The following is an 18,192-nucleotide window of genomic DNA, read 5'->3' on the forward strand; positions in this document are numbered from 1 at the left end:
TTGCTTTTGAGTTTGCTTTTTTTTCTGCAGTACTCAGACTGTATTATTATAAGTACATTGGTTGTACAGTTTCACCATAATTCAGGGATGGTTCTAGCCACTCCTAAGGAATCAAGGGCTCTCTGCTTATGTAGCAGATGGTGCCTGTTTGCTAAACATCTTGTGTCTTTTAGTGTTTTTAATTTATTCAGTTTTTATTGGTGACTAACTGCTATGAGTTGAGTATGTTTTAGGTGCTGCTTTTGGCATTACCGTCAATGTACCAGCCTCTAATAGCCGCCTCCTCTCTATGATCCGTCTGATGAGTCTAATATACTATGTGCATGGAAACCAGACATCACATTTTATTAGCCTTTGCTACAAAATAAGACTAACTAGACTCAGCATGAGAATGGGACTCTCTTATAAATGCAGCTAAAGGGCCTGGATTTTGTGGCAGGCTTTAGAAGAAACAACATGACTTTGTTTTTGGCTTACTTGCGATTCTCATTTTTTTTTAAATCTTGGTTTATTTTTGAGAAAGCAAGAGAGAGAGACAGACAGAGAGACAGACAGACAGCACAAGCAGGGGAAGGGCAGAGAGAGAGGGAGACACAATCTGAGGCAGGCTCCAGGCTCTGAGCTGTCAGCACAGAGCCTGACATGGGGCTTGAACTCACAAAACATGAGATCATGACCTGAGCCAAGTCAGATGCTTAACCTACTGAGCCACCCAGGCATCCCTTAACTTGTTTAATGTTTACTATTTACTTTGAGAGCAAGAGAAACAGAGCAGGAATGGGGGAGGGACAGAGAGAGAGGGAGACACAGAATCTGAAGCAGGATCCAGGTTCTGAGCTGTCAGCACAGAGCCTGACACAGGGCTTGAACCCACAAGCTGTGAGATCATGACCTGGGCCAAGTCAGATGCTTAACCTACTGAGCCACCCAGGTGTCCCACTGTGATTCTCATTTTTATTCCAGATTGAGATTTCTGAATTTGAGATTCTTGGATAACTGATGTCTTATTCTGTACAATTCTCTATCTTTTAAGAGGGTCTGGTATTAATACAGCATTTACATGAGTCCTGGTAGTTGATTATTGGTTCTTTGCAGCTGAATTAATCTGAAACATTAAAAACATTTTTTGTTTCTAACTGTGAGATAAAAAGGTTTAAAAAGGTCTCTTCTAGGGAGCTGTAACGGTGGGCTTGTAAAATATAAAAATATTGCCTCTCCTGTTCTGCTAAGACCCTCACTACTGTCAAACATTGTGTCTTGTTCCACAAGCCCTACAGCAGATTGCCTGCAGCTCTGGAAAACCCAGAAGTAAAGGCTTAAGATGATTTTAACATGGCAAACTCTCAGAATTGAAGGGGCTCCTAAGAAAAAAGGAATTGGGCTGATGTATAGTGGGAGTGAGTCTTTTAGATTGGGGGTTACTTCTGGAGGGGGCTGCCCTGGGAATAAGCCGGTAATAAAGATACAAGGTGAAGGGGAGACGGTAGGGCTGGGTTCCTGACCTTACCCTGCACTAGACAGGCGGGTCATCTTGCTATTCTCTGTCCCCATTACTGCCCTTCCTTCTTAGGTCATTTTTGTCAATTTTGTCTAATTGGTCTTAGTGTGCACCCAAAGCTAGTACAATGTGATATCTGGTATCTCTCCCCACATGAACCTGGTGTACAGTTTAGAAGGGTTAAATTGTAACAGGCAGTACTTTTTGCAGATGAAGCAACCACGTCTCAATCTTTCATTCATTACTCAGCCATCTGTGTGCCAGGTGCTAGGGATATAACAACGAGCACATTTGAACGCAGCCCTGTGTTCATGGAGCTTATAGTCCGGGGTGGGGGGATGGGTAGGGAGGATATTAATCAAATATTAAGAGGTGGGCATGGGAGAGGGATCAGGGAAGAAGCCCCTGACGAAGTGTGACTAGAGCTGATACCTAAAAGGTAGGTAGATGTTAACTAGGTCTGGGAGGGTGATGTGGTAAAGTCTGAGGCAGGAACTAAAAGAAATAGCTTGGCTGGAGCTTACCAGTAATAAAATGAGGGAAATGAAGCCCCAAAGAGAGATAGGTAGGGGCTGCACCACCCTGGGCCTCACAGGCAAGTGTGCGAGTTTTGCTTTTAATTCCAAGAGCTTAGAGAGGTAATATGATCATCACTGGATTTTAGAGTAATTATTTTCCTTTTCGAGGCCTTATTTGCTTTATGAAATGTGAGGAAGGTTAGTCTTTTATGTACAGGACATCAGTCATCCTTCTGTTTTCTACCAAAGCCACAAGGATACTGTCCTCATAGTCCTCTTGCCTTTAATACCTGCCATTGAATAAAGGGGTTAATTTATACTGCTTGAGAATGTTTCTGTGGGAGTGAATTTTAATTTTAGCCATGCATTCCTGAAGAAATGTATTGTTTTCATTCCTGTGAGTCTCAAAGGGGGTTTTCATTCATTGACTTGCTCCAAAGAGGGAAGTCACAGAATGACAGACTCTGATGCTGGAAGGTTCCTTGATACCATCTAGTCTGTTGTTTGGCTTTAAGGCAAAGTTGCAGCACTAACCCATTTTATAGCAGCAGCAGGGCCTTGCTATTCACCCCAGGTTAAGAAGGTACAAAGTGGAGGACGCTTCCTCATACTTCCGGTGTTGTGTACCTGGTCTTTCCTAAAAACCTAAACTAATGTACCAAAGAACAGGAGTCAGAGTGGATATTGGGGTTCTCTCCTTACTTTGTCATCTCAACAAATGTCAAACTTCACGCAGATCAGTAAAGGGTAATGAGATCAAGCTTCCTACCGTATGAAGCCACTTTCTGGTCTGTGGGTTTGTTCCCCAGCTGTGCAGAAAGCATAGTGAATTTCAAGGAGAAGGCTGTAAGGTTCTTCCCCTTCCTGGAGGGGATATTCTGAGGGAAATGCCTTTGTACCCAGAATCAACACCCTGAGAGGGCAGAATGTATCAAATAGGGTGACTAGCCCTTGGGAAACATGTGAACTGTTGAATGGGTTTGTCCGATATGTATAACTAGAGTCTTAGACTCTTTAGACTCTATTTTATATACATGTAAATGTATATATACACACATATATACACATAATATATATTACAATATATATTATAGTCTATAATGGCTGGAAATTGGATATATGATATGATATGATATTGGAAAGAGCTTTAGAAGTCTTACTTCAGCAGCTTTATCTGATAGATGAAGATGTGGAGTCCCAGAGAGGCTAAGGCACCAGCCCAGGGGCATTGAGTGATCCGGTGGGGACTAGAACCCTTTGCTTCCCAATGTGGTCTTTAGTTTTCTGTCAGACTCTATTTGACTGAATGGGGCTGGGGAACTTCTTCCATGTGCCGACTCTCTTCCCAGGCAGACAACATCAATGTGACTGTGGTTTGTTATGCTACAAGGGCTTGAGCATAAGCCTTGAGCTTGTAAGAGCTTCGGACTATACTTTGATCTTAGATTGTTTGCTGATCAATTGAAGCCTTTTTGAAATTTGATTATTAGGGGTTTCAGCCATGTATAGGAGCTTTATCATCTGAAAGGAGGAGTGTGGATAATATTCCAGAGATAGGGAAGGTATTAGCTGATTAATGTCACCAAAAATTTATATGCACACACACACATAGAATCTCACTGTGCTTTGAAGGGTATTGCTACTTAGCATTTATCACACTGAGATAACATATTTACTTGTCTTCTCATTAGGTGGTGAGCACCTTTTGAGTAAGGAATGGCAGTCAGCAGGCTTTCAGTAAATATTTGAGTGAGTGAATGAATGAATAGATAAAAACTGTCAGCAACACTGGTAAAAAATTCATGAGTTGGTATGCCTTAAAATGACCTTATAGAATTTTTCCTTTATTTATAAAGCAGGTAAAACCCCCCCTTTTTTTTTGTATTGTCAGCACTCTGATTAATGTGCTAACTTATAGTGCCTTGCTCAGAGTAGGTGCTTATAAATTGTATTGAATGAATGTGTGTTGCTTGGAATATAGCTCATCTTTTTGCTGAGGAGTTGAAAATTTTTAGATGAAAGTTCTTATATGTAGAATAAGGTACAAGAGTGCTTTAAGCAATGGTTCCTCTGGGAATGGGCCCACTTAAAGTTTGTTTGAAAAACCAAACACAAAATAATGATATGTCATAAACTTCATAAATCTTATGAGAAGAGCTAGACATTTTGGGTATAACAAAAAGGCTTCTAGGTCCAACTTGTTTTTCCCTTCAAGTCTGTAGGACCAGCACTATGGGTGCTAGGTGACCTGTGGGTACTGGGTGACCCTGTGGGTAGTGGATGACCCTGGTTACATTTGCTCTGATCCTTGGGCTCCCATTTCTTTGTCCTCTTCAGAAGGAGATGGCCCTCCCCACTTGCAGGACTCCCAATTCTTTTAATTTCTTTCCTCCCCAAATAGGAAAGAGTTTGATTTTAGCTTTTTATACTTACTGAATAACAGATAGATGAAATGATTTTTACTTAATAGTTCATGAATTTCATTCTGGTTATTGACCCATAATTGGCCAACCTACAAGGGGAAATTTACAAATAGATAAGAGGGATTCATTTGATCGGTCATTCATTCATTTAGAGGGAAAGCTGAAGGTGCTCTGAAATAATAAAATAATGGATCCACGGTTTTCCTTGCCCAAATGAGCCCACATGAGATCAGATTACCCATCTCTCCCCCACCCAAGAAAAAAGAGGTGGCCATTGCTTGGCTGTGGCTCTGGAGGCCTCTTCCTGGGAATTGCCAAAATGGAGAAGACTCTATGTAGAGTCATTAATTTCAGGCTTAGGAGCCCATTCAGCCCTCAGGTTCCTTTCTTGTGTCTCTGCAGGGCTCTCTGCCATTTCTCATCCCCTTTCATTGTTCCCAGGTTGATGACCTTCCATTTCTTTTCTTCTACCCTGAGCCCAACTTTTTCATTCTCTTGCCTTGGCTGCAATTTGCAAGTAGCTGAAGTACATATTTTATGCTTTTTAGCACATTTGACTTACTTCAATTGATATCAGTTGGTTTTTGTATTTTAATATTTCTCTCTAGTAATGATCTGGCCTATTAAATGTGTTTCCATTTCCTCCCACTGCTGGTAAGGAGAATTCTTATGAAGAAGCATGTTGTTGGTAGGTATTTACCCAAAAAATACAAAATACTAATTCATATGAATGCATGCACCCCAGTGTTTATAGTAGCATTAGCTACAATAGCCAGATTATGGAAACAGCACAAGTATCCACTGATAGATGAACGGCTAAAGAAGATGTGCAATTTATATGCAATGGAATATTACTCAGCCATAAAAAAGAATGATATCTTGGGGTGCCTGAGTGTCTAAGTTGGTTAAGCGTTTGACTCTTGATTTTGGGTCAGGTCATGATCTCACGGTTTGTGAGTTTGAGCCCTGCATTGTGCTCTGCACTGACAGCGTAGAGCCTGCTTGGGATTCTGTCTCCCTCTCTCTCTTCCCGTCCCCTCCTTTTTCTCTATTTCTTTCTCAAAACAAGTAAAAATAAATTAAAAAAAAAAAGAATGAGGGGCGCCTGGGTGGCTCAGTCAGTTAAGCATCTGACTTTGGCTCAGGTCGTGATCTCATGTTTTGTGAGTTCAAGGCACACATTGGACTTTGTGCTGACAGTGCAGAGCCTGCTTAGGATTCTCTCTCCTTCTCGCTCTCTGCCCCTTCCCCACTTGTGCTCTTTCTCTCAGAGTGAATAAATAAACTTAAACAAAAATTAAAAAAAAAAAATGAAATCTTGCTGTTTGCAATGGCATGGGTGGAGCTAGAGAGAGTATCATGCTAAGTGAAATAAGTCAGTCAGAGAAAGACAAATACCATATGATTTCACTTATATGTGGAATTTAAGAAACAAAACAAGTGAGCAAAGGGAAAAAAAAGAGAGAGGCAAACCAATAAACAGACTCTTAACTGTAGAGAACAAACTGACGATTATCAGAGGGGAGGGCAGCAGGGGGGTGGGATGGGTGAAATAGATGATGGTTAAGGAGTGCACTTGTGATGAACACAGGATATTGTATGAAGTGTTGAATCACCAAATTGTACACCTGAAACTAATACTACACTATATCTTACCTAACTGGAATTTAAATAAAAACCTAAAGAAAGAAAAGGAGACTGTTGTTGGAAGGTGTCTTCTTTACTCATGGCATTTTATTATATCAAAAGTTGGTGATAACCCAGAGTGGTGGAAGCAGCTGTGACCGTTTTTTGCCTCAATGATCTTGACATTTTCAGGATCATTTAGAAAACAGAAAACAATACAGAAACATAAAACAATATTATTATAAATGCAGTTATATTCTTAGCAATGCAGGCATTGTGAGGAGAGGATATATAAAATGGCCTTAAGGTAGAGTTTGTTGGGGCGCCTGGGTGGCTCAGTCGGTTAAGCGGCCGACTTCGGCTCGGGTCACGATCTCGCGGTCCGTGAGTTCGAGCCCCGCGTCGGGCTCTGTGCTGACTGCTCAGAGCCTGGACCCTGTTTCAGATTCTGTGTCTCCCTCTCTCTCTGACCCTCCCCCGTTCATGCTCTGTCTCTCTCTGTCTCAAAAATAAATAAACGTTAAAAAAAAAAGATAGAGTTTGTTGGCTTTGTATTTGCCTGTGGAAGTTCTGACTTTTGAAGACCTGTTCTAAATGGCTGTTGGCTGGAGACGCCTGGGTGGCTCAGTTGGTTAAGCGTCCAACTTCGGCTCGGGTCATGATCTCACTGCTCGTGAGTTCGAGTCCCGTGTTGGTCTCTGTGTTGACAGCTTGGAGCCCGGAGCCTGATTCACATTCTGTCTCTGGCCCTCTGTCCCTCCCCTGCTTGTGCTCTCTTTCTCTCTGTCTCTCAAATATAAAATAAAACATAAAATTAAAAAAAAAAAATTGTTCTTGGCTATGCAAAGGTTTTGACTGAATTTCTTAGTATGACTTGTAGCTCACCCCACGTTTTGTGAAATATAAAAGCTGGCTCTTTGAGCTTCAAGATTTTGTGACGTGGGAAACTCTCTGGGTTCAGGTTGTTTTGCTTCTACCTTTAACATGGTGCTATGGCCAAGATGGAGGTATACCTTCTTCATTGTAGATATCTGATGCTCTTACAGCAACTTGTTTCTTTGAGAAATAGTAGAGGAGAGTGGGGACAGGATCCTTTTCTATTTTTCTATCCTCCCCTGTTCTAGGTCCCAAGTTGTCTTTTTGGAAATACGATTCCCTTGAACAAAAGAGGGTAGGAATTACCAGAGCCTAATTTCACTTAGGGAAATATGTGGGTGTCTGAAGGGGAAAGGTATCAACTGTCTTCAAACACTTTATCTGTACCTCACTCGTGGTACTTGGCATTTTCTCCAGTGTTGTATAGTTATTTTTGTTCTCATTTTATCTTTTCATCTTGATCAGTGTTTTCTATCGGTGCAGAACATTTGCTGCATTGATGGAAATGTATATTTTCATTTTCCAAATCAGTAGTCATTAGCTACATGTAGCTTTTGAATACTTTAAATGGGCTAATATGATGTGAGAACTGAATTTTTAATTTATTTAACTTTAATAGTTAATTAAACATTTTTAATTTGAATATAGTGGACACAAAGCTATGTTAGCTTTAGGTGTACAGCATAGTGATTCAACTTCTCTATGCATTATGCTGCACTTACCACCAATGTAGCTACCATCTGTCACCCTACGGCACTTTTACGATACCATTGACTATATTCCCTAGGCTGTACCTTTCATCCCTGTGGCTTATTCATCCCACAACTGCAGACCTGTATCTCCCTCTCGCCTTCACCCATTTTGCCTGTTCTCATCCCTCTTCCCTCTGGCAACCAGCAGTTTGCTCTTTGTATTAACACCTCTGGTTCTGCTCTTTGTTTATTCATTTGTTTTTGTTTTTGTTTTTGTTTAGATTCCATATATGAGTGAAACCATATGGTATTTGTCTTCCTCAGTCTGACTTATTCCACTTGGCATTATATCCTCTAGGTCCATCCATGTTGTCACAAGTGGCATGATCTCATCCTTTCTTGTGGTTGTGTAATATTCCACTGTTTTTTGTGTGTGTGTGTGTGTGTGTGTGTGTGTGTGTATACATACACACCACATCTTCTTTATTCATTCATTTATGCATGGGCATTTGGGTTGCTTCCATATCTTAGCTATTGTAAATAATGCTGCAATAGACATAGGGTGCATAGCTTTAATTAATTTAAGTTTAAATAGCCACAGGTGGCTAATGGCTACCATGTTGGACAGTACAAATCGACTTAAGCATGTAGTGAGTCTTTGATTTACTTCTTCCTGTGTTTTTGGAGTATACTAATTTACTTATCTGATGTTTGGTGAAACTGGTATGTTTGTTAACTGTGTTGCTTCCAAAATGACATGTGGTTAAGTTGGCTGTGCAATTAGAAACTCTGCAACTTTGAGTTTGAGATTGAAGTTGGCTTCTAATGGTTAGCGCAAAAATGGAATTAGATGCCTTGAATTCCTTGTGCTTTCCTGAAATTTGTTCAAAGTGAATCTAAAATGCTGATAAAACCATAATTAAAAATTCTAGATTTACCTTAACATTCGGCAAGTGTCAACAGTCATGTTTGAGTAGGGGAAAAACAGATTAGTTAAGAGCGTTGCTTCCAATAACTTAAGGACAAGAAAATCTGTGTTAGAATTAGGACTACCTTAATCATGCTGGTAGGTGCTTATTTTATATTCTTTTCATTTTGATTCTTTTGAATGGATTCTTGTTCACCATCCAAGACTGGTCTGTAATTAGGTATAATAAGCACAGTTCATTTTGGATTCATGTGTATTTTGTTTATACTTACAACACAGCATCACACTGGGGACTTTAGAAATAAATATATTTTTATTTTTTATTTTATTTTTTTTAAGTTTACTTATTTTTGAGAGCGAGAGAGAGAGAGAGAGAGAGAGAGAGAGAGAAAGTGCGTGCACAAACTGAGGAGGGGCAGAGAAAGAGGGAGACATTAGACTCTGAAGCAGGCTCCAGGCTCTGAGCTATCAGCACAGAACCTGACGTGGGGCTTGAAATCACAAGCTATGAGATCATGCCCTGAGCCAAAGTCAGATGCCTAACTGACTGAGCCACCCCGGAGCCCCAATAAATATCCTTTTGTTTCCAATCATTGCACGTTTTCCTTTTTGGCAACCCTGTGTTTTTACTCTCGTGAAGCCTGTGTATAGGGACAGGAAAATTTGGTGTTACCTGAAATATAAAGTTCCAAAATATTACACACTTGCTTAATGTAGATAAAATATACAAGTTTAGTATTCTTATGTAAGGCAAATGGCTCCTGGCAGATTTGATGCAGTGCAATGACATATCTATGATACTGTAGTTTAGGTAGCAGAAAAAAATTCAATGACTCCCTCAAAAGAAAGGTCTTTTGGGGATGGGTTTTTTTTTGAGACTTGTTGATATTTAGAAAATTTATGGTCCAGGCTAAATTGAATTTGAGCATTAATGAGCAAAAATTCATAATGAGAACTCATTCATTGACGTTTTAATGTTATGAGCAGGATATTCTTCTAAGCTTGTAAGGTATAAGATACAATCCTTGTGTGAGAGGCTTACTCTGTAGTTGGGCAGGTAGGATCTACACTTAAAGATAATTCACAGCATGCGATAGTGTCTCAGTAAGTTTGGGGAACTTTGAGAGGAGGCTAGTGTTTCCTAAGGGTGACTGGAAAAGTGGGATTTGAACTGGGCTTTTGAGGAAGCTAGAGAGGAACAGAAAGAGAAATAGGAGGGCAAGGAGATCCAGGCAAGGAGATCAATGTGAGCAGAGGCTTGGATTAAGAATTTGCACGGAGTATTTGGGAATAAGGAACGGATGCGTTTGTTGAAATGCAGATTCCATATGGGACCCATTAGGGCATAAGGTCATCTTGGAAGCCAAGGACATGACATGTAGGGCTTTGATTGCTGGGCTGTGGAATTATTCTGAGGGGAGTAAGGAGCCATTACACACCTTTGAATGGTGGGAAGATATGTGACAAGTGAGATATTGTGAAGATTAATCTCTGGAGCGGAATACAGGATGATTGGGCAGGGGAGAGGGAATTTAAACAGTGAGGATGTGAAATGAAGAGCCCCTGCACTTTTGTTGCTAACATAGGACTAGAAAAGCAAGGGATGACTTAGAGGAGTAGCCTTTCTAGTAAATGAGAATGAAATTGATATTTATTTGTTGCCCTTTTGTGATTGAAAGTTTTCGTGCCCAAGTAACTGGGAGAAGGCGAGAAGTGTTTTTAGTCTGGTGGGCTGATTTGAAGGAAATATGGGTTGATTTTATTTATTTATTAAGAAAACATTTTTTTTCTTAAAGAAAAAATTTTTTTAATGTTTATTTAGTTTTGAGAGAGAGAGTGAGAAAGAGCATGAGCAGGGGAGGGCCAGAGAGAGAGGGAGACACAGAATCAGAAGCAGGCTCCATCCAGGCTCTGAGCTGTCAGCACAGAGCCCGACATGGGGCTCAAACCACGAACCGTGAGATCATGACCTGAGCCAAAGTCAGATGCTTAACCGACTGAGCCACCCAGTCGCCCCGAGAAAACATTTTTTTTAATGTTTATTTATTTTTGAGGGAGAGAGGGCAAGTTCAGAGGAGGGGCAGAGAATGCTGAGCAGGCTCTGTGCTGATGGCAGAGAGCCCAGTGCAGGTCCCGAACTCATGAACTGTGAGATCATGACCTGAGCCAAAGTAGGATGCTTAACTGACCCACCGAGGCTCCCTTAGATGGGTTGAGTTTTAGATGTTCTAAGTTCCAGGTGACAGAAGGACCTGTAGATGTAGGTTCGGAGGTGGTTGGAGATGAAAAGACTGATCCTGGGTCTCACTTGTAGGAGCCATCGCTCTTCTGTAGGGTCATCAGTGAAATTCATGATAGTGGGTAAGAGAGATCTGCAGACCGCTGACTGTATCCTGGAGATGTCTGCAGAGAGGGAGATGGACCAGTGTGTCATATAATGTGGAATGTTCAAGGAGAAGAAAACTGCAAGAAGACCACTAGGTTTAAGATACTCGAGAACTGAGAGCAAAGTTTGAGTGGAGTAGTTAGAATTGGTGACTAAGTAGGTGATAAATCCAACTTGGAAATGAATGCACATGTTATGTTCATCTTGCTTCTTTTGTGGCCTGCTTTTTAATCATTTTACTGAGTGTCCTGGCAGGGAGATAAAACAAGGTGGAACTCAAAAATGTCCAAATAGTTCCTTGTTAAGAGACTAGTTACAGTAATTGGGTGAAATCATTAGTTATTTGGAGTATATGAATCAGTTATATAATGACCCATATTCCTGAAGATAACTGAAATTTGCAATTTTAGTGAAAATAAAAATGAGCATTGATGTTCCTGAAAATTATTTTTCTACTAAATACTGCTTTTTTTTTTAAATCCCAGTTTTTATGCAGATTTTGGACCTCTGAACTTGGCAATGGTGTACAGATACTGCTGTAAGCTAAACAAGAAACTGAAAGTGAGTACTATGATGATGTTTATATTTTGTTATTGGAAATTTTAACTTTGAAATCTGATCACTGGGATTGCCGTGCACACACCATTTAGTTAGGTAATCTTGATCTTTGGATATTTATTTGAGTAGTTTACTCTCATATAAATGAGAAGTTGAAACTGATCCACCTGATTACCCCATAAAGGACATGTTAACCTCTTCCATTTTTCAGGATGAATTGAAATGTGAGCTGAATGAAGTCATTGGAATAGCGATCTAAGAAAGAAAGCACAAATACCTTTCAGGTTGCTGTTTAATGAGTCTATCAAATTCCTCCCTAGGATGGTTTATCTGAAACCAGGTGATGAAGACACTCATCATGGCATCGCAGTAGCTCTCAAGCTTTTCCTGTCTGATCAAGATTGAAATTTTTATGTATTTCTTGGAGGTCATCTTTGTAGAGTTAGCAGCCAAGTGGGATGGATGAGCTAGTAGTGATACAACAGGGACTTTACCTGTTGTGACAGAATTTGGATCATACATTCAGTATTCATCTGTATTTTTGATTTACATGGTTTTTTTTTTCCTCTTAGACTCTAAAGATACGTGAGGAAAAGCATTACATGTAATCCTGGTTTTGGTAAATTTATTTCATCACATAGAGATATTTATCTTTGTCTTCCAGTGTTCAAAATGAGGATCTTAAATGTAACGTTTCAGTTTGGAAGGTCAAATACTACACAGCATGCTGTTAAAGATAACTGCGAAATTATAATGCTCAGGTGGCTTATTCTTTCTGCTAGTTACAGTGTCACTGGTGTGACGATGTACAGTACTTTGTACATATTAGCTGTTTAGTGATCTTTTGATTTGATTGATTTTTATTGAACTTAGGGATAAAAGACTGTCTGTAGTGGAGAATTTCCTGCAAAATATGTTGTATATTTATGAATTCACAGATTTTTGTCATTGATCTGAAAATGCTAAATGGTCATGGAATGAATACCAAAGAGAGATTTTTATTTTAGTCAATAATCATATAACATAAGGTCTGTTGCAATCAACTGTTTAAAGAATTAATTTGTAAAGTATTATCTGACTTGAAAAGGTGTACGTAAATTCCTTTAACTAAACTGGTCTACATTTTTCAGAAAAGAAGCTACTGCCTATAGTTTAGGAAATAAAGTGGAAACTTTTGTAATCACCAAGGAAGCAAATATCCTAAAAAGGATTTAATATAAAAACATAAAGTGGACTTTTAGTGGATGATTAACAAGGAAAGGATAATCCATAAATAATTGAAGGCTATTACTTCCTTTTGAGGACCTAGGAATTTTTTTTTTTTTTTTTTTTTTTTTTTTTTTTTTTTTTTTTTTTTTTTGCTTTCTTGATTAGTCCTGTTAGTATGTAGTTGGTATGAACTGGGTATTATAATTAACAATTCAGGACCTGACCATTACTTGGAAGATCGAAGAGAAAAGAATAATTATTTCAAAAATAATTTTTTTGGTCTGACTCTGTCTTCTGCTTATATCAGTTACATAAAAGTAGATGGCTTGAGTAAGGCTATTTTTCTACCATATTTTACACCAAACTGTATAGGTAAGTGTATACATGGACTTGTTTTGATTTGTTTTCATTTACAAAGCTTTCTTTCAACATTATGCAAGTTTAATAGAGTTCAGCAGTCCCTTGGTTCATTTCAGGGATCAGGTAATCTGATGGATGCCTGGAAGGACAGTTTTTGCTTTAGTACTGCTAGTAGATACCCTGTTACTTGCTGAAGGAATGAATTTTCAAAACCCAGATGTTGATAAGTCATGCGTTATCTCAAAGCATCCGAGTAGAATCTCTACATTGGGAGAAATGACTTGACTACCAATTTGAAGCTGCAATTGCTTCAACCTTGTGTAATCTCAGTTTCTTTAGCTATAAGATAGGGATTATAGAGCTTTCATAGAGGGGTGGTTAGGAGTATATTGCAAAAGGCTTTGCAAATTTTAACGTCTTCTACAGAAGAAAGTTACTAATGGAACATTGATGACTTTGAATAGGAAATAACAATAACATTTCTTCAACCAAGGTTATGAACACCTTCCCAGTCTCCTGGCTGTCATTTCCATATGCAAAAGCTGTTTGATGTAATTTTAGGGATCCAAATGACAATTTAGTCTAGCCAGTTCATTTTATAGGTGCAGAAAGGAAGGCCCAGGAGAAGCAGGTGACTTGTCCAAGGCTACAAGGTAAAGTGGGGGCTAGATTTCAAGGCTTGTGACTTATTCATGCTCCTCTCCACCTTCATCACTGGAGGAGCCTCTGTGGTTTATAATCTTCATGCGCTCACCCACAGCACTACCCCAGCTGACTTTGCCCTGAAAACATGTCCATAGTGGCCTTGAGGCTCCTCTGCTTCGTTTGCTCCAGTGACTGTTACTGCCACTCCAACTACGTTTCTTCCAGGAACTCAGACTCCAGGCTTTCCTGCTTTAAATGTACCCTTCTTGTTGCATACCTCCCACATTCTGTCTCTCTCACCTTCGTGTAATCTCCAGGCCCTCAGGCTCTCTATTTTCTCAGTCGGATCCCTGTTGGTGTTTCTCGTCTGCAGCCTGTGTTCATGCATTTTGGTAAGACCTTTGGGCACCTTGCTTCCATGCCTTTTGTCTTGCTTGGCCTCACAGCTCCCACCCTTGGTGTCTTTCCCAGTGGATGATTTCATGCGCTAACTTACTGATTTACTCAAGATTGCGGTACTCCTGCCACTGCTGGCTGTGCACTTTACCCTGAACCACACCAGTTGCCCCACACAATGGCTTGTGACGTCCAGTCTGACTTGAATGTCCTTTTCCCCTGGTTTGATCACTCCTTGTTCTTTATGACCTTGTTCAGACACCGTGGCTTCTAGGAAGCATCTCCTTGTCCTTCTGAACAAGGTTGGAGGTGCCTCCCGTTTGGAGATCTTTATTATTGATGAATAATTCCCTGTGTACATTGCTCTCTTTCACTAGACTATACCCTCCTAGCAGATGGAGACATGTCATAGAATTCAGTGTCCCCAGTGCCCAGCACAGGGTCACCAGACACACAAAATTCTGTTGACCTTATCACGATCCCCTTGATTTACAGGTGCTCTTTTATCTTTTTGTCTCTGGAGGTTTCAGAATACTCTGCCCTCACTATTTTCATCCTCACTATGCACTGGTTTCATAATCCTTGGCTGTCTCACTTTTGCTTTCCTTACCCTGCTGAAACTGCTCTAGAGACATCTTAAAGACCAGATATGATGGTATTTACTTGGTCCTCAAACCCTACTTCTCTGAATAATTTGGCACTTTTTTTTTTTTTACAGTGAGAAAAATTTTTTATTTTTTAATTTTTATTTTATTTTTTATTCTTTTAATATATGAAATTTATTGTCAAATTGGTTTCCATACAACACCCAGTGCTCATCCCAGAAGATGCCCTCTTCAATACCCATCACCTACCCTCCCCTCCCTGCCACCCCCCATCAACCCTCAGTTTGTTCTCAATTTTTAAGAGTCTCTTATGCTTTGGCTCTCTCTCACTCTAACCTCTTTTTTTTTTTTTTTTTTTTCCCCTTCCCCTCCCCCATGGGTTTCTGTTAAGTTTCTCAGGATCCACATAAGAGTGAAACCATATGGTATCTGTCTTTCTCTGTATGGCTTATTTCACTTAGCATCACACTCTCCAGTTCCATCCACGTTGATACACAGGGCCATATTTCATTCTTTCTCATTAATTTGGCACTATTTTAACTGATAACAGCTTCTTAGACTACTGTTCATGTGTGGTTTCCTAGCTTTTTTAGGCAACATGTTATTTTCTACTTTGACAATTTTTATTTCTTCCAAAAAAGCTTTTATGATTTTTTTCTCTTTTATTTGACACCTTATGTAGATAGGTAATATTTTGCAGTGCATTCTGTTCCAAACCTAAATTTTTAATTTTTATATTTTCAAAAGGTATTTTTTTTCAAGTTGATGATTTGAGGCAGTGATTTATTGCTATTTTTTTTGTGTGTGTGTCAGTATGCCCTCTATTCCCAGGGACCTTTACTATAATTATGTTGATTAGAATGGAAAATTATCCAGCAAACATCGACTTAGTTTCAAAAACCAAAGGCAGAAAACACCATCACCAACAAAAAACCTATTTTTAAAAATTTTAAACTATATTTTAAAAAGTGTAAGTACTAAGAGTTATGCAGTAATAGGTTGTAGTTTGCAATTTCTGGTCAGTAGTTACTGTAATGAGGGAGATAGTCCAAAAAAAAGGAAGATTTGTTGAAATGAGAACAATTGGTAAAACTGTGTAAGTTGTTTAATGTAAAATGCCATCAGTGATTGATAGATTAGACCAGAACTTGCTAATTTGGTATTTCAAGAAATCCATAAGCCCCTGAAATTATATTTAAAATTTTGTGTGTATTTATATTTTCTTCTTAGAAGATTCATAACTTTTTAACAGATTTTTTAAAATGTTTATTTTTGAGGGAGAGAGACAGCATGAATGGGGGAGGAACAGAGAGAGAGGGAGACACAGAATCCAAAGCAAGTTCTAGGCTCTGAGCTGTCAGCACAGAGCCTGACGTGGGACTGGAACCCACAAACTGTGAGATCATGACCTGAGCTGAAGTTGGATGCTTAACCGACTGAGCCACCCAGGCACCCCTTAACAGATTCTTAAAGGGATTCTTGGCACAGACAATGGTAACAACACTGGGCTAGGATATACAGGCTTCTAAAAGGGAAGAGTGTTTTAACAAAAGTTAACATAGTGATATAAAAAAAAAAAAAGTACCTTGTTTAAACTTGGTCATTTAAGAAAATCTTTCAATGACTGATACAATAATATGAAAGTTTTATAATCCTATGATTGAACTAGCTTTTCCTAAAATGGTCAATACAGTTTTAACTGCTGATTTCACTTTTCCTTTGAGAAAACTAAAACCTCAGTCTGTGAAAAAACTATCTAAGAACATCACTGAAAAAAGGGGACATTTTCTAGGGCAGTGATTTTTTTTTTTTTTTTTAAATACTTGCTCTTATGAATCAACAGGATACTTATAGTAATCTTGAAAACTGTTTTCAAAAGCTTTAAAAGAATATTGACAGAAGTGTAATTTTAAATGTACAAAACATCCCACATAGGCCTTTCAGGTTAAAAGGAGAAGGGGGGTGGGCCTGGTGAAATGGACAATTGTATTAAAGCACTGAGTACCTGGCAGATGGTGGGGGCTCTGGGAATGTCCTTGTTGCTGAATGAATCAGTGCAGTAATCTTATCCGGTAACCAGGCACCTGCCAGTGTATCAGGTAGTTTGTACACAAGAACTCTTTTGATATAATGATCAGACCACCCTCTTATTATAACTACAAATACATGTTGAGATTTCCTCATGAGGTTATATTCTGTTTCAGGTTCATGGGCTTTGGGGGGAAGAAAAACAAATTATTCTGGAGACAGTTCATGTAGTTTAAAGAGGTATCAGGCGTTCTAAAGCAATGTTAATTCACATGGGAGTAGGCATACATAGAGTTTGCAAGGTACAGAGTCCTTCCTGATTCCTTCAGAAATCCTCAGGCATGGAGAATCCCCAAATGCCTTCCACCAAATCTTTATGAACAACTTTTCTCTAACATTTTGATTTCTACTCTGATCACATGTGTCATTTCATTAATGAAACATATTGGGTTTGAAATAAAATGGACCACACAGAGACACCTTTTTCTTTTTAAAGAAGCTGCTCAACCTATTTTGTTTTAGCTCTAAATGAAAACATAAACCATATTTTGTTTTGTACAGCCAAAGAAAATTTTCAAGAATATCCCTTTCCTGGGAAAGTTGGAGGTAAAACATGTAGAGGTCATGGCTGCTGACAGGAAGACCTGTTCATTTTATCGCTTTTGCAATGAGGTGACAACTGATTGCTTTGGAGACGCTGATTGCTGCAGCCATTGCTGGGCTAGCCTAGTCACCTGTAAGAGAATGATGACTTGGTCACCACGGTCCCCATGCTATAATCTACTTAATCTGAGCACCATCACTGGCAGAGCTTGCTTGTTTAGGGAAGTGCATGGGTTCTGTTTTTTTTTTTTGTTTTTTTGTTTTTTTTTTAATTAAAGAGCATATTGTCCAGGCCGCAGTAATGTCTTCCTGAGCTCCATCAGGCTGATTTATAGTTTAATTAAACATGGTATTCTAACCAAATGATATGAAGATTTTACTTTTAAGCATGGCAAACAACTTTACTGGAAGGCTACTTAAAAAATCTGTTGTTCTGAATGATGCATGAGCTCTTGTTTGTGTTTTTTGCGTTTTGATTTTTTTTTTTTTTTTTTTTTTTTTTGGCTTTGAGCTGAATTGCACTATCTTCGACCACCTCTTGTTTTGGAATGGTTGAGTAGTTTGTGGTCCCCTGCCCTAAGCTGAACAAGTGCATGATTTGTTATGTCACTGCCATCCGAGCGGAGCCTGGGCTATTTGTGACTCGTGTAGCATGTCAACATTTTCTCTTTCTGAGTTGCTGTGACTGGTTTTTCTCCAGGAGTGAGCCCTCCAGAATGCAGGGTTTCACATAGCTTTCCTTTCTGAGATAGAAAATGGCTGCCTAGGGTCAATACCCTCATCTTAGTTTGTATTGTTCTCTCATAACAGTTGTCGTACTTCAGTTTATAAGTACTGTTAA

General features: G+C 39.2%; 1 protein-coding gene across 5 annotated transcripts in view; it reads left to right on the forward strand.

The window, feature by feature from the left end:
• The window catches only part of CDC14A (cell division cycle 14A), a 184,970-nt gene that overhangs the window by 11,399 nt on the left and 155,379 nt on the right, over positions 1-18,192 (forward strand). For all 5 annotated transcript variants that reach the window (XM_042953050.1, XM_042953047.1, XM_042953049.1 and 2 more), the window contains one exon: positions 11,433-11,508. In XM_042953050.1, coding sequence (XP_042808984.1) covers positions 11,433-11,508 — 76 coding nt within the window. The remainder of the gene's footprint in view (positions 1-11,432; positions 11,509-18,192) is intronic.

Source organism: Panthera leo, chromosome C1 (assembly GCF_018350215.1).
Source record: "Panthera leo isolate Ple1 chromosome C1, P.leo_Ple1_pat1.1, whole genome shotgun sequence".
In the NCBI taxonomy this organism is placed as follows: Eukaryota; Metazoa; Chordata; class Mammalia; order Carnivora; family Felidae; genus Panthera; species Panthera leo.